At 50.8% G+C, this 20371-nt stretch overlaps 1 protein-coding gene and 1 pseudogene across 4 annotated transcripts in view; one reads left to right on the forward strand and one right to left on the reverse strand.

The window, feature by feature from the left end:
* ADA2 (adenosine deaminase 2) overlaps positions 1–20371 on the reverse strand; it is a 44489-nt gene that overhangs the window by 11496 nt on the left and 12622 nt on the right. For all 4 annotated transcript variants that reach the window (XM_054470064.2, XM_054470061.2, XM_054470062.1 and 1 more), the window contains exons 3-5: positions 17861–18080; positions 14365–14575; positions 1541–1668 (exon numbers count right to left, since the gene is read on the reverse strand). In XM_054470064.2, the coding sequence (XP_054326039.1) occupies positions 1541–1668; positions 14365–14575; positions 17861–18080 (559 nt within the window). The remainder of the gene's footprint in view (positions 1–1540; positions 1669–14364; positions 14576–17860; positions 18081–20371) is intronic.
* On the forward strand, positions 2818–3251 carry LOC129023394 (large ribosomal subunit protein eL32-like; annotated as a pseudogene).

A 20371-nucleotide genomic window follows, 5' to 3' on the forward strand; every position in this document is an offset into this window, starting at 1 on the left:
TTCCCAAACCTGAGGCACCCCTGCCCTCCTGACCCCACCCCGACCAGGCCATTGTGACCCCTGAGAGATATGTAGCCCAAATCCATTCTTATCAAAGACGCTTGCTGGCTCTGGGGGCACCTGTAGTCTCTGAAAAGTAGGTGGGGTCAGAGGACCCACGGGAACAGTTTTATTTGTCTGCGTTTAGAGGAGGCCAGGTGGCCTTGTTCCCAGCTCTCCCTGCATCTCTGTTGGGGGAGTAGACATGGATGCAGCTCAGGGGCAGCTCTCTGTCCACTGGACACCTGCAAAGGGCCACAGGTCACCCAAGTCCCTGATGGGTCGGCTAGACCCAGTAACCATCTGGCGTCCTGCTGATTAAGTCAGCAAGACCCTGGGCACTGCAGAACCCTACAGGGGCAAGGCAGGCAGCATGACAACAAAAGCCCCAAAACACAGGGTCTGGCGCAAGCCCATGACAGGCTCAAGGTCTTTGCCCTCCCACTGGCTCTCCTGCTCTAATCCTTGGCTCTGTGGGGACAAAGCCTTCCTGGCCTGCCCCACCCATGTCCTCTCCCCAGAGCCTAGGCGAACCTGGGGGTGCTGATGTACTCAGCTCAGCCCTCACACCTCCTGCCACTGGCCCTGGGAAAGGGAACCTAGCACCAGGAAGCCTCTGAGCAGAACGTGGGCCCATCCCGCAAGCTCCCTCCTAGGGGGACCGGCACAAAGCCAGAGCTCAGCTCCTCCAGGCCCCAGGCCCCATGGAAGGGAAGGGGACTCAGGAAGACTGGGCATGGGAGGAGGCTCCTGGGGAGTCAGTGCCCTCCAGAGCCCAGGCTCGCGGGTGAGCTGAGCAGAGGGAGCCGCTGCCGGATCCCTTCGGTGCCCGCCCGGTGCCTGACTCCGAGGGACCCCACTGGCTGCTGCCCTTGCAGCTGCGACCATGGACGGGTCCCAGCCTTAGACTGGCTGCTCTTTAAAGTGACGGGAGGGGTCTTGTCTGGTAAAGTCAGAAGGACAATTAAGCTGCAAAGCTTTCTGTGCTTCCCTGGGAAAAAGAGTGGGTCTTTCAGCCACGTGCCAGGCCACGCACATGGTACTACTGGAGGTCCCCACACGCAGACTTGAGCCAGTGCCACTCAGGGTGTCTCCCTGATCAAGGACTCACACACAACCACACACAGAACCCAGAGGCAAATTGAAACCAAAAACGGGCCAATTATCCAAACATTCGGGCAAAACCATTACGCTCATAAACGAGTCACCAGGCCAATGTGGGGTCACAGCTGAGAATTATCTGGGCAATTCACACATTCTTCATTTCAGTTTGGGGGTGAAGACCTGAACTAGAAGTGGCTTCAGGCAGCAATTCATTGCTGGGTCACTGCACTTACCTACTACTGTGCTCACACACAGAGGCACAGCACAGCTCCTTGGCACCACTGCTGGGCCTCTCCCGGCCTCCCAGCCCCGCTTCTCACCCCTCCCCTCCCAGCCTAGCAGCACTGCCTGCATCCCAGTCTCCCAACCCGAGCTCTTCAGCAATATTGTCTCTCACCTGTGATCCGAATAAATGATTTTGATTCCAATAAACTCAGGGTGAGTTTCCACAAACTTCTGAGCTACTTCCTGGTAAGTCTTCACTGACCACTCTTCGTCATGGTGCTCTCCACTGAGCTCATACACCTGGGAAGAAAGCACAACCAGGAGCTGTCAGATGAGCAGCGAGAGACACCCTTCCCAGCCACCCCCTTTCCAGCCACCCCTGCCCAGCCACCTTTACCCAGCCACCCCTGCCCAGCCACCCCTGCCCAGCCACCCCCTTCCCAGCCACCCCTTCCCAGCCACCTTTGCCCAGCCACCCCTGCCCAGCCACCCTTGCCCAGCCACCTCCTTCCCAGCCACCGGCTCTCAGCCACCTCCTTCCCAGTCAACTCCTTCCCAGCTATCAACAAGCTCTGGGAAAAGTAGATGGGGTCAGGGGACCCACAAAACAGTTTTATTTGTGTTTGGATTAGGCCAAGTGGCCTTGTTCCCAAATGTCCAGCCAGGCTGGACTTGTGCTTCCCTTGTTCAGGTCCTCTACGGCCTTGGGCATTGTCTCTGCTGCTGCATGGGGAATTCCTAGCTGGCTCTGGGATAACCCTGATGCTGATGCCCGCCTGTCTCCTTCATTGCTGGGTCACCGCACTTAAAACAGCGCCTGGCACACATGAGGGTAGGTGGCCATTAAGCATGTGCATAATGGTTGAAGAACAGGTCACGGGGGGAGAGGATGAAAGCTGGAAAGAGTGATCTGAGAATGACGTCATTCCCCACTACCTGCTCACCTCCCCACTGCTTCCCTAACTCCAGGTGCAGCAGCTGCAAGGCGGCCACCGCCACCAGGGACAACAAGGGGGACACAGTGAGAGCAGAGTGGGGAGAGCTGGGAGTGGGCAGGTGACAAGGAAGCTAAGGGAAGGGAGGTGTGTAATGGGGAAAGGTGGCTCACACCTGTAATCATAGCACTTTGGGAGGCCGAGGCAGGGGGATCACTTGAGGTCAGGAGTTCGAGACCAGCCTGGCCAACATGGTGAAACCCCCATCTCTACCAAAAATACAAGATTAGCTGGGCATGGTGGCACGTGCCTGTTAATCCCAGCTACTGGGGAGGCTGAGGCAGGAGAATCGCTTGAACCCGGGAGGCAGAGGTTGCAGTGAGTCAAGATCATACCACTGCACTCCAGCCTGGGTGACAAAGCAAGACTCTGTCTCGAAAAAAAAAAAGTGGGGGGGCCCTCTCTCTTCCTCGGCGCTGCCTACAGAGGTGGCAGCCATCTCCTCCTTGGCATCATGGCCACCCTCAGACCACTTGTGAAGCCTGATTGTCAAAAAGAGAACCAAAAAGTTCATCTGGCACCAGTCTGACCGATATGTCAAAATTAACCATAACTGGCGGAAACCCAGAGGTATTCACAGCAGGGTTCGTAGAAGGTTCAAGGGCCAGATCTTGATGCCCAACAGTGGTTATGGGAGCAACAAAAAAAACAAAGCACATGCTGCCCAGTGGCTTCCAGAAGTTCCTGGTCCACAACGTCAAGGAGCTGGAAGTGCTGCCGATGTGCAACAAATCTCCCTGTGCTGACATCGCTCACAACGTTTCCTCCAAGAACCGCAAAGCCATCGTGGAAAGAGTTGCCTAGCTGGTCATCAGAGTCACCAACCCCAATGCCAGGCTGCGCAGCAAAGAAAATGAGTAGACAGCTCATGTGCACGTTTTGTGTTTAAATAAAACCGTAAAAACTGCAAAAAAAAAAAAAAAGGACTGAGCGCGGTGGCTCACGCCTGTAATCCCAGCACTTTGGGCGGTCGAGGTGGGCAGATCACGAGGTCAGGAGTTCGAGACCAGCCTGGCCAATATGGTGAAACCTCATCTCTACTAAAAATACAAAAATTAGCCGGATGTGGTGGTGTGTGCCTGTAGTAGTCCCAGCTACTCAAGAGGCTGAGGCAGGAGAATCACTTGAACCCAGGAGGCAGAGGTTGCAGTGAGCCAAGATCGCGCCATTGCACTCCAGCCTGGGCGACACAGCGAGACTTCGCCTTAAAAAAAACTAAAAAAAAAAAAAAAAGATGTGGGAATTTCTGCAGAGACTGTGGGGTGAAGGAGATAGGGAGCAATAATATGGAGATGTCGATTACTTCTATGGCATCAATTAAGTCCTTACGATGTAAAAGGAACAGGGCTGGGCTTTAGAAGGGATGAAAAAATGCTAATAGACAAGATAGCTGCCCTCAGGAGCGACAATATGGTCAGAGAGATAGACTTGACCCACTAAAAAGAGCTCACGCCTGTAATCCCAGCACTTTGGGAGGCCGAGGCAGGAGGATCACTTGAGCCCAGGAGGTCAAGACCAGCCTGGGCAATGAGTGAGTTCCTGTCTGTAAAAAGGAATGAAAAAAAACAAAAAACAATAGAATAAGTGCTAAAGAGAAGCACATGACCTCTCAGAAGAAGAAGCAGTTTGTTGTGACTGGATGGGTCAGAGAAGGTTGCTAGTCCTGACCAAGGGAACGGTGGCTCCACACAGAGCCAAGAGCTGCCTGGGGGTGGGGGTTCAAGGAGCCGAGGTTGAGAGCTGCAGTGGGAGCCAGGAGCTGTCCCCTCACTAAGGGAGAAATGCCCTTCCTCCTCCCGGGAGTCGGCTCTTGCCTCTGTGGCATCTCAGGAAATGGGCCCTTGGGAGTCCACCTTCTCTGTTTATTTCCCACCAGCCCCTTGCCTCACTCCTGTCTCCCCAGCCTTGGGGCCTCCCACACCCCTCCAGGCTGCGGCCATTGTGTGTCCTTTGTCTCTGGGCAGTCCCTCAGATCCCCGTGTTCCCCCAGGTCTGCAGAACAGCACTGCTGCTCTCTCATCTCCAGGGTGCTGCCCCGCTGCCTAGGCAGGGGCAGTGGGGGAGCAGGCAGTGAGGCTCTCCACTGGTCTTTGCTCTTCTGTTTCCTCTGCTGCCCCCATGAAGCCTGGCACGTCACACAGCCCCCCCACACCCTGCACCTGGCCAGGCCACTCACTCTGCTCGGGCAGTTTCCCTGACTGCCTTACCTGGCACAGCCAGGCTCAGGGCTACTGAACTCTAAGGCTGCCAGAGCGTGCCAGAGGGAAGAACCTTAGGTACTGTTCATTCAGGATCTAGTATTGTCCATTATTATTATTATTATTATTATTATTTACTGAAGGGGGTCAGAATACGTCACCCCAAATAGGCCACTTTAGCAGAAGGAATATTTTTAGCTGAAGGCAATTAAGAAGCAGCAAATGAAGAAAGAGCTCTTTGCCCACCTCATCTGCCTAAATTTCCCTTTGTGAAGGTGTCGCCCTCCCCTCTCCCATACCAGGAAAATCACCCTTACCACTGGAAACAGAAAGTTGTTACCAAGATGAGTCTGCACAAACCAGCCTTATAAAATTGCCCTTATCTTCCATTAGTTTCCCCCATATGTTTACCTGCCCACAATTTACTGTCCCTAGAAGCCCAAATCCCTTTTCCTTCATCTTGTCACTTCTTCACAATTTATTACCAGTTGTTAAAATGGAATATAAGCCCCCAGTCTAACTTCTTTGGTGCTTCACATCTTTTCAAGGAAGGCCACCATCTATCTGTGCACAGAACAAATTTTTAGTCCGTGTGCGGTGGCTCACGTCTGTAATCCCAGCACTTTGGGAGGTGGAGGCAGATCACCTCGGGCAAATCACCCGAGATCAGGAGTTGGAGACTATCCTGGCCAACATGGTGAAGCCCCATCTCTACTAAAAATACAAAAATTAGCCGGGCGTGGTGGTGGGCGCCTGTAATCCCAGCTACTTGGGATGCTGAGGCAGGAGAATCTCTTGAACCCGGGAGTTGGAGGTTGCAGTGAGCTGAGATCATGCCACTGCACTCCAGCCTGGGCGACAGAGCAAGACTCCATCTCAAAAAAAACAAAACAAAACAAAACAAATTTTTTTAACTTTTTTTTTTTGCAACAGTCTTGCCATGTCGTCCAGGCTGGAGTGCAGTGGCACAATCTTGGTTCACTGTCTGTTTCACTCTTATTCTCTCATGGATATACAGTAGAATTTTCCTGAAGCTGCAGCATGTGTGATATCATTCTGACCGATAATGCCGATAATAGATTATGTGTTTGTATTTAGAATAATTTCTTTCTTTTTTTTTTTTTTGAGACGGAGTGTCGCTGTGTCACCCAGGCTTGAGTGCAGTGGTGCAATCTCGGCTCACTTTAACCTCCACCTCCTGGGTTCAAGCAAGTCTCCTGAGTAGCTGGGATTACAGGCACATGCCACCACACCCAGCTATTTTTTTGTATTTCTAGTAGAGACAGGGTTTCACCATGTTGGTCAGGCTGGTCTTGAACTCCTGACCTCATGATCTGCTCGCCTCAGCCTCCCAAAGCGCTGGGATTACAGGCGTGAGTCACCGCGCCCGGCTAGAAAATTTCTTAATTTTGGCTGGGTGCAATAGCTCACACCTGTAATCCCAGCAATTTGGGGGGCCAAGGCGAGTGGATCACCTGATGTCAGGAGTTCAAGACCAGCCTGGCCAACACGGTGAAACCCCCTCTCTACTAAAAATACAAAAATTTGCTGTAATCCCAGCTACTCGGGAGGCTGATACAGGAGAATCACTTGAACCCAGGAAGCGGAGGTTGCAGTGAGCCAAGATTGTGTGCCATTGTACTCCAGCCTAGGCAACAAAAGCGAAACTCCATCTCAAAAAAAAAAAAAAAAAGAAAGAAAGAAAATTTCTTAATTTTAACATCTAATACAGGATATATCAATAGATATAATCCACATAAATAAAAGGCGTTTGAAATTATCAAAAATTTTTAAGAATATAAAGAGGTTCTGGTACCAGAAAGTTGGAGAACCGCTGCGTTAACCCAACCCACAATTGTTACCTGCAGTTGTCTTGGACTCATCCAGCTGGTTCACAGCAGGGAAGAATAGGGTTCTGTCCTGGCCTTGACCACCCTGTCATTACTGAGTCTCCTGCCCACACCCCGCAGCTAGACTGGAGGCTCCTCCAGGGTAGAGTCCTTGCAGTTTTACTCTCCCCACCTCCTCTCCTATGGCACCAGAGCAGCAGCTCCATAAATAAATATTAATTCAAGGAGAGTGCTGTCCACAGGAGTTTTAAAAGTACTAAGGCCCAGGCAGCAAGGGCAAATAGACAGATGTTGGAGGAGCGATGGGTGGTAGCAGAATAGAAGGAAGACAAAAGAAATAACCTTTAAAAAATATTAACAAATGACAGCTCTGCTTAAAAGAAGATCTCTGAGGCCTGGCATGGTGGCTCATGCCTGTAATCCCAGCACTTTAGGAGGCCGAGGCAGGCGAATCACCTGAGGTCAGGAGTTCAAGACCAGCCTGGCCAACATGGCGAAACCCCGTCTCTACTAAAAATACAAAAATTAGCCGGGCGTGGTGGCAGGCGCCTGTAATCCCAACTACTCGGGAGGCTGAGGCAGGAGAATCACTTGAACCCGGGAGGCAGAGGTTGCAGTGAGCCAAGATCGCACCACTGCACTCCAGCCTGGGTGACAGAGTGGTTCATGGGGAAATTTGGGAGCAGAGTGCTGTAAAGGTCATACAACTGGTTTGTATCAGAACAGAAACAAGGACTCGGAATTTCTTTTTTTCTTTTCTTTTTTTTTTCTGAGACAGGGTCTCACTCTGCCTCCCAGGCTGCGGTGCAGTGGCATGATCTTGAACAGCCTTGAACTCCCAGGCTCAGGTGATCCTCCCACCTCAGCCTCTTGAGTAGCTGGGACCACAGGTGCATACCACCATACCTGGCTAATTTTGTTTTGTCTTGTTTTGTAGAGACAATGGTTTTGCCATGTTGCCTAGGCTGGTCTCGAACTCCTGAGCTTAAGGGATTCACCTGCCACCATCTCCCAAAGTGCTGGGACTACAGGCATGAGCTACTGCACCTGGCCAGTGCTGGCAGTTTCACTGAGCTTTCACTACCAGAGTATCATTCACTTAAGAAGTGTTGAGCTTCTACTACATACCAGGCATATGCAGGGGGCTTTATGCCATAATCTCATTTAACCCTCAAAACTACACTATGAGGTAGGTCTCATTTTACAGATAAGGATTTTGAGGCTTTAAAAGTTTGAGAAGGCTGAGCATGGTGGCTCACGCCTATAATCCCAGCACTTTGGGAGGCCAAGGCGGGCGGATCACCTGAGGTCACGAGTTTGAGACCAGCCTGACCAACATGGAGAAACCCCATCTCTACTAAAAATAGAAAATTAGCCGGGTGTGGTGGCACATGCCAGTATTCCCAGCTACTCGGGAGGCTGAGGCAGGAGAATCGCTTGAAACCGGGAGGCAGAGGTTGCGGTGAGCCGAGATTGCACCATTGCACTCCAGTCTGGGCAACAAGAACGAAACTCCGTCTCAAAAAAAAAAAAAAAAAATTGAGAAACTCAGCCCCCCTGCATAATTAGTGGGTCTGGAGGCCGACCACATTTCAGAATTTTGCTTGCCCTGAGTCATCTCCTGTCATCAGGAGGCCCCTGCCCCCTCCTGTAGAAAGGTGACAGTCACTAGAGTGACATCTCAGCCTTGGCGGCACATTGGCATCACTCAAGGAGAGGAAAAATGCCTGTGTCCCACCCCACAGCAACCAAATCAGAATCTGTGGGGTAGAAGCTTGGTGTCTGTAATCTCCCAGGTGGTGCTAGGGTGCGATATACAGCTGGGGTGAAGATCTGCCACTGTTCCAATCTGACAGACAAGTAAATAGCACAATGACAGCATAGTCGGATGAGTCCTGTCAAAAAGGGAGCAGTTAAGACGGTGCGTGTTCTCGTAAAGCGATACCAGCAACATGACACAGGGTTCGCTTCATATAGCAAGGAGCCAAATGGAATTTTGAATGAAGGGTCTGCTAAGAATCCAGGCAAAAGCATGGGGACTGGGGAGCACGGGTACGGGGAGCACTAGAAATGCTTACTGTATGAATGACAACGTCTTAGAAAACGTCTGGGAACGACTGTCACAGGTTCTCTGCCACCGACGTGTCTCCCATAAGCTCTCCCCTCCATAAGTGCCAGCAGGGCCATCCCCCGTGGATAACCCTCCGGGGTCTTGGAGGAGCCCCATGCTAAACACTCAGGGGACCCAGTCTGGGCCTCAGACTCTGCCGTGGGGGGAGGGGCCGGAGCCCAGGAGATAAGACCCGCCTAGCGACTGTTGCTACCGGCGAGCAGCCTTTGTTACTGAGCATTAGGAACACAATGGGAGGCTCAGCGGCCAGGATGGTCCGTCCACAGCAGCCCCGGCCGGAATTAGCCCGCGACCAGGCAGGGGGAGGCGAGGCGGCTCAGCAAAAGGATTCCAGTGAAGACTGTTTTTAGTTGTTAATGTGTTGGTGGCTCCCCCACTCTGGCTAATGGGGGGCATTAAGACCTAGACTCTCCGTGTCAAAAGCCTTTGTTCCAGGGTCAGACCCGAACAAATGGTCACATCCCCTCCCCCTCCCCCTCCACCAGAATCCCAAATCCTAGCAGCCCAGCACCTTCTCCAAAGGCTGGCTGGGGGACGGGCGGAGGCGGGCAGAGTGAGGACAGAGGACTTGAGCTGGGCAGGCCCCCAAGTCTCTCCACCTCCGGCTCTGGAAGGAGAAAATGGCCACCTGCAGAACAAGGGGGAAGATGGAACAGGAAGCCAGTGCTCTGGCCCTTCTCTTCCTCCCTCCGATCCAACCGCTCAGCAACTTCTCCCACGTGCCTCCCCACCAGGCTCAAGATGAAAGTCTCTGTCTCAGCGCCTCCTCCCTCCCCTCCTCTATCCTCTTCCCCTCCACCCACGAAGATCCCAGGGTTCTGCAAGGGTCGGAGTTCCCTACGCACTCCCACACCAAGACAGTTGTCAGGATTTGCCCAACAGGAAGTTCTCCCCTACCAGGGCCCAGTTCCATTCCAGGGAATCCATCTCCCCTCTGGAAAAAGGAAAATTGAAGCCAGATGCCCTCTGGGATCGCCATTTGAGGTGGGCGTGGCTATTAAGACGCTCAGAGAGCCCAGCGCGGTGAGGAAAGCGACGAACTTAGGAGCCCTGGTCTGGGTCTAGTCACCCCTTGCTACCTGTGTGACCTTCATCAAGCTCTTTGACCTTTCCAAGCTTTAGTTTCGATATCAATAAGATGAATTAGTAGCTGGGCATGGCTCGCGTCTGTAATCCTAGTACTTTGGGAGGCCGACGTGGGTGTATTGCCTGAGCTCAGGAGTTCGAGACCAGCCTGGGCAATATGGTGAAACCCCATCTCGCCAGGCGCGGTGGCTCACGCCTATAATCCCAGCACTTTAGGAGGCCGAGGCAGGCAGATCACCTGAGGTCGGGAGTTCGAGACCAGCCTGACCAACATGGAGAAACCTCATCTCTACTAAAAATACAAAATTAGCCAGGCGTGGTGGTGCATGCCTGTAATCCCAGCTACTTGGAAGGCTGAGACAGGAGAATTGCTTGAACCCGGGAGGCAGAGGTTGCGGTGAGCCGAGATCACACCATTGCACTCCAGCCTGGACAACAAGAGTGAAACTCTGTCTCAAAAAAAAAAAAAAAAAAAAAAGTCAAGGTGAAGCAGTTCCTTCCTCAAAGTGTGGTCTGGGTCAGGCCACCTGCATTAGAATCCACAGGAAGGGGGCTGGGAGAGGGGTGCTAGTTATTTTTACAGCTTTCTGATCCTACCAAACAGCACAGAATTAGAACCTGGGAGGTCAGCGTCCAACAGCTGATTTTAAACAGCACCTCCAAATTCTTCATACGCACTCCAATGTTTGAGAACCTCCATCCACATGCATGATGACCACTACTGGGGCCTGCTGAGGATACCAGGCTATGTAAGATCTGGGTTGGTCTGAAATAAGTCACAATTTACCTGGGAAATCAAGGCTTATACATTATGGCATAAATAACACAAAGCAATGCATTCAGGCTACTGAACAGAACTACATTACAGGGAACAAAGGAAGGAGTGAAGTGGAAAACCATGGTCCCAGAAAGGATGAAGGAGGGGCTGCTGACCTGCCAGCTGGGTGGGGCTGAAACTGCTCAGGAGAGAAGGGTGAGCCTCAGCGGACTGGAGTCCAACCCTGAAGAGAGGCTTCCAAATAGAAATTAGCCAGGCGCAGTGGCTCACGCTTGTAATCCCAGCACTTTGGGATGCCAAGGTGGGTGGATCACTTGAGGTCGCGAGTTGGAAACCAGCCTGGCCAACATGGTGAAATCTCATCTCTTCTAAAAATACAAAAATTAGCTGAATGCGGTGGTGTACACCTGTAATCCCAGCTACTCGGGAGGCTGAGGCAGGAGAATCACTTGAACCCGGGAGGCGGAGGTTACAATGAACCAAGATCACGCCACTTTACTCCAGCCTGGGCAACAGAGAATGTCTCAAAAACAAACAAACAAACAAACAACACAAGAATCACCTGCTCTGGGAAATGCAGTTTCTTCCGGCCTACCTAGGCCAGGAGCAAAGTCAGCTCATCAATTTTTGCCAGCGCCTCCCTTTTCAGAAATTCTTTTCTCAATGAAAGATGAGACCCTCTCTTTTCTTTTAAAAGGATGATTTGTGTCCTGTGTCTTATCTGTCTGCTCTGTCCACAAAACTGATGAAAGCTCCACTGCAAGGCAAAGTTAATGTTCCTCTCCCACTTCTCAAGAACTCAGAAATGGAAATATAACTCTGCACTCAGAGAGTTAAAATAGAAAACAAGCAACAGATCCAAGTGGCGACATGCAGATCACACAAGAGATCGGACTCTCCAGGATCCAGCCTTGCCGCTAAACTCACCAAGGGTATTAACATATCTAAGGAAAAGTCCAGGCATGGTGGCTCGTAATCTTTGGGAGGCCGAGGTGGGTGGATCACCTGAGGTCAGGAGTGCAAGACCAGCCTGGCCAACATGGTAAAACCCTGTCTCTACTAATAATACAAAAATTAGCTAGGTGTGGTGCATGCCTATAATCCCAGCTATTCCAGAGGCTGAGGCAGGAGGTTCCCTTGAACCCAGGAGGCAGAGGTTGCAGTAAGCCAAGATGGTGCCATTGCACTCCAGCCTGGGCAACAAGAGCAAAACTCTGCCTCAAAAAAAAAAAAACAAAAACAAACAAACAAACAAACAAAAAAACCCCCGTATCTAAGGAAAAAGGTGGGTCAGTCCAGGATGTCAAGCAAAGGGAGAGTTGAGACCCACAAACTGGAATAACTTGAATAACGAGTGGATCAGCTGAGGTCAGGAGTTCAAGACCAACCTGGCCAACATGGTGAAACCCCGTCTACTGAAAATACAAAAAATTAGCCAGGCATGGTGGTGTGCACCTGTAGTCCCAGCTACTCGGGAGGCTGAGGCACGAGAATCGCTTGAACCTGGGAGGTGGAGGTTGCAGTGAGCCAAGATCATGCCACTACATTCCAGCCTGGGCGACAGAGAGAAACTCTGTCAAAAAAAAAAAAAAAAAAGAAGAAGAAGAAGAAAGAAAACAAAAGAGAGTTTCCTGATGAAGCATAAGTGTCTGGTCCGAATGATAACAGCATTCTGACTTTCTTGTTTACACATCTATCCCTTATGAATTTGTTCAGTGTGTATTGATCCTGCGGAGCCCTATCACTTCTGGGTCTACAAACAATAAACTTCAGAGCCTATAAAAGACTACACAATATGCTAACAAAACTAAAATACTGCCACCATGTGGGCCTCTCCACAAGCTTAACAGTCAGTCCCCAAGGCATTTGTGTATCCGATCAATATGTAAATGAACGAGCAGACTCTCTTGGATACGATGTGGAGAAGACTCTACCAAAGGTCACTTTCCCCAAGCCACTGAAAACCTTTAACCAGCTCAAACCCTTCTGAGCTCACCACATAGAACACCCAGGGATCCTGCCCACTCCCACAATACCCTATCTCCCTCAGCCCAACAAAAACATCCTCAGGAAAGTTCTCTCCAATCAACTCACTGAAATAAAACTCTAGCAGTATTTGAGCACCTAGGGCTGCTCTCCTCGAAAGATCCCTCCCCCACCAACACGGAGCCTGGGGTCAGTCCATCTCAGAGTACCTAACCTCAGTTATCCTTTGCTTCTGGCCAAAATGCAAGACCCAAAAATCAGATTTTTTTGATGACGCTCCCTTCTTTTGGTCTCTTTCTACTCCTTTCCATTTCACTCTCTCCAAACTTCCTTCCTTAAAATCAAAATTTTTTTTTCTTTTTTCTTTCTTTTTTTTTTTTTGAGACAGAGTCTCGCTCTGTCATCCAGGCTGAAGAGCAATGGCGGTATCTCTGCTCACTGCAAGCTCCTCCCCCTGGGTTCAAGTGATTCTCCCGCCTCAGCCTCCCGAGTAGCTGGGATTACAGGCGCACACCACCATGCCAGCTAATTTTTTTTTTTGAGACAGAGTCTCACTCTGTCACTCAGGCTAGAGTGCAATGATGCAATCTCTGCTTACTGCAACCTCCGCCTCCCAGGTTCAAGCAATTCTCCTTCCTCAGCCTCCCAAGTAGCTAGAAGTACAGGCATGCGCCATCATGCCCAGCTAATTTTTGCATTTTTAGTAGAGACAGGGTTTCACCACGTTGGCCAGGATGGTCTCGATCTCTTGACCTCGTGATCCTCCTGCCTCAGCCTCCCAAAGTGCTGAGATTGCAGGCATGAGCCACCTCGCCCGGCCACCAGCTAATTTTTGTATTTTTAGTAGAGATGGAATTTCGCCATGTTGGCCAGGCTGGTTTCGAACTCCTGGCCTCAAGTGATCCACTAGCCTTAGCCTCCCAAAGTGCTGGGATTACAGGCGTGAGCCAGTGCGCCTGGCCTCCCCTCTCTTTTTAACCTCTCCACACTTCTTCCTTCTGTATGCAAAAACAAGTCTCTCCATCCTAAAAAGAAACCTGTGGACCCTGTGGTTCCCTCCAGCTATCTCGACGTTCTTTCTCTCAAATCACAGTCAGAGCCTTTAATCAGCCAAACCTGGCTCCAATTCATCACCTGCATTTCATTTTTCTTTCTCTTTTCCTTTCTTTGTGTGTTTGTGTGTGTGTGTGTGTGTGTTTTGAGACAACATCTCGCTCTGTCACCCAGGCTGCAGTGCAGTGGCGCGATCTTGGCTCACTGTAATCTCTGCTTCCCAGGTTCAAGTGTTCTCCTGCCTCAGCCTCCCAAGTAGCTGGGACTACAGGCTCCTGCTACCACGCCCGGCTAATTTTTTGTATTTTTAGTAGAGACAGTGTTTCACCATATTGTCCAGGCTGGTCTCAAACTCCTGACCTTGTGATCCACCCGTCTCGGCCTCCCAAAGTGCTGGGATTGCAGGTGTGAGCCACCGTGCCCGGCCGTGTGTTTCATTTTTCTACTCCCAGAAATGGGGTTTCTCTTCTCAGCATGTTACTGAAACTGTTCAAAGGTGACCTTGTAATTTCCAAATCCCATGGACAATTATCTATCTGCATGTCTCTTGCCCTCACCCTGCCATGTGGTTCCCTTTATTTTTGAAACCCCTTCTTTTGGCCCCTGAGATGGCTCTATCCCAGTTCTCCTCCTTCTCAGCTCGTGTCACGAGGCCCTGAGTATCATGGCAGAGGGGAGAACGGGGAACCATGAGAAACAGGGGGGAAAAGGGCAGCGCGGAATGTGTTCCCAGTTTTGCTGGAGCCTGCCCAGTCCATTTCAGGTTTCCTTGCTCATGGCGGCCCCTGGAAAGGCACATGATCCCTTGCACCAGAGACCTAGGTGGTCAATTCATGAGAATTCAGTCTTCTACCAGCTAAGATCTGAGTCAGGCCAGAGCAAAGGAGGTGGGAGGGACGGAGAGGAGAGCTGGGCTCACCGGCAGCAGCCTGGCTCTGATCTCCATGTAGAGCACGTTGTCCTCGTAGAACTCCTGCATGCTCTGGAAGACATAGTCTCTGAACACTGGTGCGTAATGGATGAGACCAGAGATGGTGAAGAAGATGGTTTCAAATTTCGACCAGACAACATTTTGGTTTGTGTAAATCACCTCTGGGTGCTGGGTCACCAGAGTGAAATTCCTCAGCAAGCTGTCCAAGACACAAAGTGGGGAGTGGCAGAGGCATGATCCAGGACACTGCCCCCAGGCACCCATAGGACTGCTACCCACCTTGCATATCCCAGCTAGCAGCTCACAGGATGTACCCTAGAGTGGAGATAAGGAAGGGGCAAAGGGGAGCATTCCCAGGCTCACGATATAAGTGTGGGTCCTGTGGCCAGGCAGCCCACTGCCTGCTTAAACCCTAACCCCAAACACAGGAGACTGCTTAAGAGGAGAGCTCACCAGCCAGTCTCTCCTGGCTCCTTGTTCTCCCTCTGTATGCTTGGCCAGTCTGACCCCACTGTACTTTCTAGACCAAAAAGCTCTCTCTCTCTCTTTTTTTTTCTTCCTATACCCACTGACAGGAAACTAGACCAAGCTCTTTTGGGGGGATGTTATGGACTAACTTGTGTCCCCAAGCCCCCAAATTCAAATATTGAAGCCCTAGCCCTCATTTGGAGAAGGGAATTTTAAAGAGATGATTAAGACTAAATGAGGTTGTAAGGATGGGGCTCCACTCTAATAGGATGGGTGTCCTCGTAAGAAGAGGAGGCCAGGCGCGGTGGCTCATGCCTGTAATCCCAACACTTTGGGAGGCCAAGATGGGTGGATCATTTGAGGTCAGGAGTTCGAGATCAGCCTGGCCAACATAGTGAAACCCCGTCTCTACTAAAATACAAAAATTAGCCAGGCGTGGTGGTTCGTGCCTGTAATCCCAGTTACTAGGGAGGCAAGAGAATTGCTTGAACCCTGGAAGCGGAGGTTGCAGTGAGCTGAGATCGCACCACTGCACTCCAGCCTGGGCGACACAGCAAGACTCATCTCAAAAAAGAAGAAGAAGAAGAAAAGACAGCAGGAGTGCACACACAGAGGAAAGGCCATGTGAGGACACAGCCAGAGGCAGCCTTCTGCACGCCAAGGAGAGAGGACTCAGGAGGAACCACCCCTGCCCTGGCACCTTGATCTTGGACTTCCAGCCTCCAGAACCATGAGAAAATCAATTCCTTTTTTTTTTTTTTTTTTTTTTGAAACAGGGTCTCACTCTGTTGCCCAGGCTGGAGTGCAGTGTCACAATCACAGCTCACTGCAGCCTCAATCTCCCAGGCTCAAGCAATCCTCTTATGTCAGCCCCCTGGGATAGCTGAGACTATAGGTGTGCACCACCACATCTGGTTAATTTTTTATTTTTTTGTTGAGATGGGGATCTCACTATGTTGCCCAGACTAGTCTTTCTTTCTTTCTTTTTTTTGTTTTTAAAAACAGAGTCTTGCTCTGTCTCCCAGGCTGGAGTGCAGTGGCATGATCTCAGCTTGCTGCAACCTCTGCCTCCCAGGTTGAAGTGATTCTCCTGCCTTGGCCTCCCGAGTAGCTGGGATTACAGGTGCCTGCCAGCATAGACAGCTAATTTTTTTGTATTTTTAGTAGAGACAGAGTTTTGCCATGTTGGCCAGGCTGGTTTTGAACTCCTGACCTCAAGTGATCCGCCCACCTCGGTCTCCCAAAGTGTTAGGATTACAAGCATGAGCCACCACGCCTGGCCACCCGGCTGGTCTTGAACTCCTGGGTGCAAGTGATCCTCCCACCTCAGCCTTCCGAAGTGCTAGGATTACAGGCATGACCCAGTGTGCCCGGCTTGAGAAAATCAATTCCTATTGTTTAAGCCCCCCAGCCTGTGGTATTCTGTTATGGCAGCTCAAGCAGGTTAATGAAGGGAGTGGAATGGAAATAACTCGAATCAGCACCCAGGTTTGTATCCCTGACTGGCCATTTACCAGCTGTGTGTCCTTGCATAAGATAGTTAACCTTGCTGAGCTTCACGTTTCTCATTTCACAAAGGGAAGTAACCTCAGGGGAGCACTCTGTAGACATTTCTGTGATCAAACTAATTGTCACTTATAATATTACTATACAAGGCCAGGCACAATGGCTCGGCTCATGCCCGTAGTCCTAGCACTTTGGGAGGCCAAGGCGAGAGGATGGCTTGAGCCCCAGAGTTCAAGACCAGCCTGGGCAACACGGCAAAACCCCATCTCACAAAAAAATACAAAAAATTAGCTGGGCATGATGGTGCACACCTCTAGGGTGCTGACACAGGAGGATTGCTTCAGCTGACACAGGAGGCTGACACAGGAGGATTGCTTCAGCCTGGGAGGTTGAGTCTGAAGTGAGCCGAGATTGTGCCACTGCACTCCAGCCTAGATGATAGAATGAGACCCTGTCTTAAATAGTAGTAATAATAATGATACTATACAAGTCTGTTAGGAAGTTGCTGCATCAGGTTTTCAAGAAGATTTATCTTCCAGCTAGGTTGTCATCACTTCGGAGCTAGGAACTTTTATTCTCTCTGGTCTTATTAAGCATCAGACAAATCTCATTTGCTACAGCAATAGTGTTGCTGGCTAGGCACGGTCACTCATGCCTGTAATCCCAGCACTTTGGGAGGCCGAGATGGGCAGATCACCTGAGGTCAGGAGTTCAAGACCAGCCTGGCCAACATGGTGAAACCCTGTCTCTACTAAAAATACAAAAATTAGCCAGGCGTGGTGGCACATGTCTGTAATCCCAGCTACTCAGAAAGCTGAGGCAGGAAAATTGCTTGAACCCGGGAGGCAGAGGCTGCTGTGAGCCAAGATCACGCCACTACACTCCAGCCTGGGTGACAGAGCAAGACCCTGTCTCAAAAAATAATAATAAATAATAATAATAATAATAATAATAACAAACAAAAATACTGTTGCTGATAATGTTTTTTGTAGATTTTAAATGCACCAGAAAACTACTATGGATAGAAAAGGTGTTGAATGCTTTTGTGGAGCAAAGTATCCTGTAAGGTTAAAAGAAAAAGGTGCTCATGCTTTTTTTTTTTTTTTTTTTTTTTTTGAGATAGGGTTTTATTTTGTCACTCAGGCTGGAGTGCAGTGGCTCCATCTCAGTTCACTGTGGCCTCAACCTCCTGGGTTAAAGTGATCCTCCTGCCTCAGCCTCCCAAGTAACTGGGACTACAGGCACAGCACCACGCCTGGCTAATTTTTTGTATTTTTGGTAGAGATGGGGTTTCACCATGTTGACCAGACTGGCAACTCCTGGGCTCAAGTGATCTGCTTGCCTTGGCCTCCCAAAGTGCTGGGATTATAGGCGTGAGCCACCGCACTCAGCCTTGCCTCATGTTTTATTAAAGCTAGATTTTTATCTATAGGTTTGTACCAAGGGAGACACCTACCCACTACCACCCCATGACAGGCCTGGGACATGTGCTTTCTCAACTACTACTCACCTGTCGTCAAACTCAGTGACGTTCTGCACCCGCTTCCGATAATCCTCCAGCAGAATCCACTTGGAACATTTTTCTGATGTACGGGGAGTTGGGTGAGCAAATCTAAACTGCATGATCCCCTTCGGGGTGAAACAGATGTGGCAGTGAGGCCTGTAGGTGACATTCCTCACCAGCCAGTCCATAGTCACGATGCCAATGTCATGGAGGTGCAAGGCAGCCCCTGGAGAGGGAAGAAGAACGGTGGAGACAAAGGGGTGAAGTCCCATCCCAGGACTCCAGGGCTTGGGGACAAAGGGGTAAAGTCCCATCCCAGGACTCTGGGGCTGTGAGGACAAAGGGGTGAAGTTCCATCCCAGGACTCCAGGGCTTGGGGAAAAAGGGGTGAAGTCCCATCCCAGGACTCCAGGGCTTAGGGACAAAGGGGTGAAGTCCCATCCCAGGACTCCAGGGCTTGGGGACAAAGGGGTGAAGTCCCATCCCAGGACTCCAGGGGCTGTGGGGACAAAGGGGTGAAGTCCCATCCCAGGACTCTGGGGCTGTGGGGACAAAGGGGTGAAGTCCCATCCCAGGACTCTGGGGCTGTGGGGACAAAGGGGTAAAGTCCCATCCCAGGGCTCCAGGGCTTGGGGACAAAGGGGTGAAGTCCCATCCCAGGACTCTGGGGCTGTGGGGACAAAGGGGTAAAGTCCCATCCCAGGGCTCCAGGGCTTGGGGACAAAGGGGTGAAGTCCCATCCCAGGACTCTGGGGCTGTGGGGACAAAGGGGTAAAGTCCCATCCCAGGGCTCCGGGGCTGTGGGGACAAAGGGGTGAAGTCCCATCCCAGGGCTCCGGGGCTGTGGGGACAGTGTGGATCATAAGAAGACGTGCGAGCAGAAGGATTTCTGTCCAGACATGTTTCTCGGAACTTGTTTAAGGCTCTAGTTTAAGGATGGGGCTTCCATGCCTCACTAATCAGGAGCCAGGGGTGATCTTGTCCAAGACAGGCAGCATGGAAGAGTGAGAGGGCATCAGGCTTGGAACCAGAGAACTGAGGTTCAAGTCGGGGCTCCACTGGCTTCTAGCTCTCCATTGGGAGCCCAAGCCTTTCAATGAGGCCACCCAACACTGCATGACGGGATACACTGGGATGAGCCCCAGGGCCACAGTCCTGTTCACACACTTGTCCTCCATCCTCTCATCCTGCCCCTCAACTCCTCTCCCACTGGCTTTTCATCCCCTGCGCTGGGCCTGTGTCTGTACAGCTTCTGGCCTGCAGGCTTTGCCACTTGAGTCCCCATGCTTGTCCTCCCGACCAGACACCAGCTGTGTCCCTTGCTCCCCTAGGCACAGTGCATGCTGTCCCTCTGCGCTTCTTGCACCCGTCCAGCCCCTGGCCCTGACACGAGCCCCCAGACAGCTGTCCCAGCTGCATGAGCTATAGTGTGTCACCCTCTAATGCCTCCCAGCAACTGGGGATGCTACTTTACTGACCTCATGATTATTATTATTTTTTTAATCTCTATTTAGAACATTAAAAGAAAAAAAAACAGCCGGGCACGGTGGCTCACTCCTGTAACCCCAGCACTTTGGGAGGCTGAGGCAGGCAGATCACAAGGTCAGGAGTTCGAGACCAGCCTGACTAACGTGGTGAAACCCCATTTCTACTAAAAATACAAAAATTAGCCAGGCATGGTGGCGTGCACCTGTAATCCCAGCTACTCGGGAGGCTGAGGCAGGAGAACTGCTTGAACCTGGAAGAAGGGTGTTGCAGTGAGCTGAGGTCGTGCCACCGTACTCCAGCCTGGGCGACAGAACAAGACTCCATCTCAAAAAAAAGAAAAAAAGAAAAAAAAAACAGGTGTTGAGAAGTCTTTGTAAACTGCAAGTTGCTATTATTTTTACATTTTAAATTAACATTTTTGGCCAGGTGCAGTGGCTCACACCTGTAATCCCAGCACTTTGGGAGGCCGAGGAGTGTGGATTGCCTGAGCTCAGGAGTTCGAGATCAGCCTGGCCAACATGGTGAAACCCCGTCTCTACTAAAAGTACAAAAATTATCCAGGCGTGGTGGTGCATGCCTGTAATCCCAGCTACTCAGGAGCCTGAGGCAGGAGAATCACTTGAACCCGGGAGGCAGAGGTTGCAGTGAGCCAAGATAGCACCAGTGCACTCCAGCCTGGGCAACAGAGTGAGACTCTGTCTCAAAAAAAAATTTTTTTTAATAAAAGAAAAAAATTAACATTTTTTGGGGAACAGGGTCTTGCTCTGTCGCCCAGGCTGGAGTGCAGTGGTGCCATCATAGCTCCCTGCAAACTCCACCTCCTGGGCTCAAGCGATACTTTCCACTCAGCCTCCAGAGTAGCTCGGATTACAGGTACACCACCACCCCTGGCTATTTATATGTGCAGGATGCTAATTATTTCATGTTTCATGGAGGTGTGTTTATACTACTCCAGGATGCTATATCACATTGTATCCTATGTGGTAGCTTAACCCCTGGGAAAACTATAAAGGGAACAGCAAAGTCTCA

The sequence above is a fragment of the Pongo pygmaeus genome, chromosome 23 (genome assembly GCF_028885625.2).
Source record: "Pongo pygmaeus isolate AG05252 chromosome 23, NHGRI_mPonPyg2-v2.0_pri, whole genome shotgun sequence".
Lineage (NCBI taxonomy): Eukaryota > Metazoa > Chordata > Mammalia > Primates > Hominidae > Pongo > Pongo pygmaeus.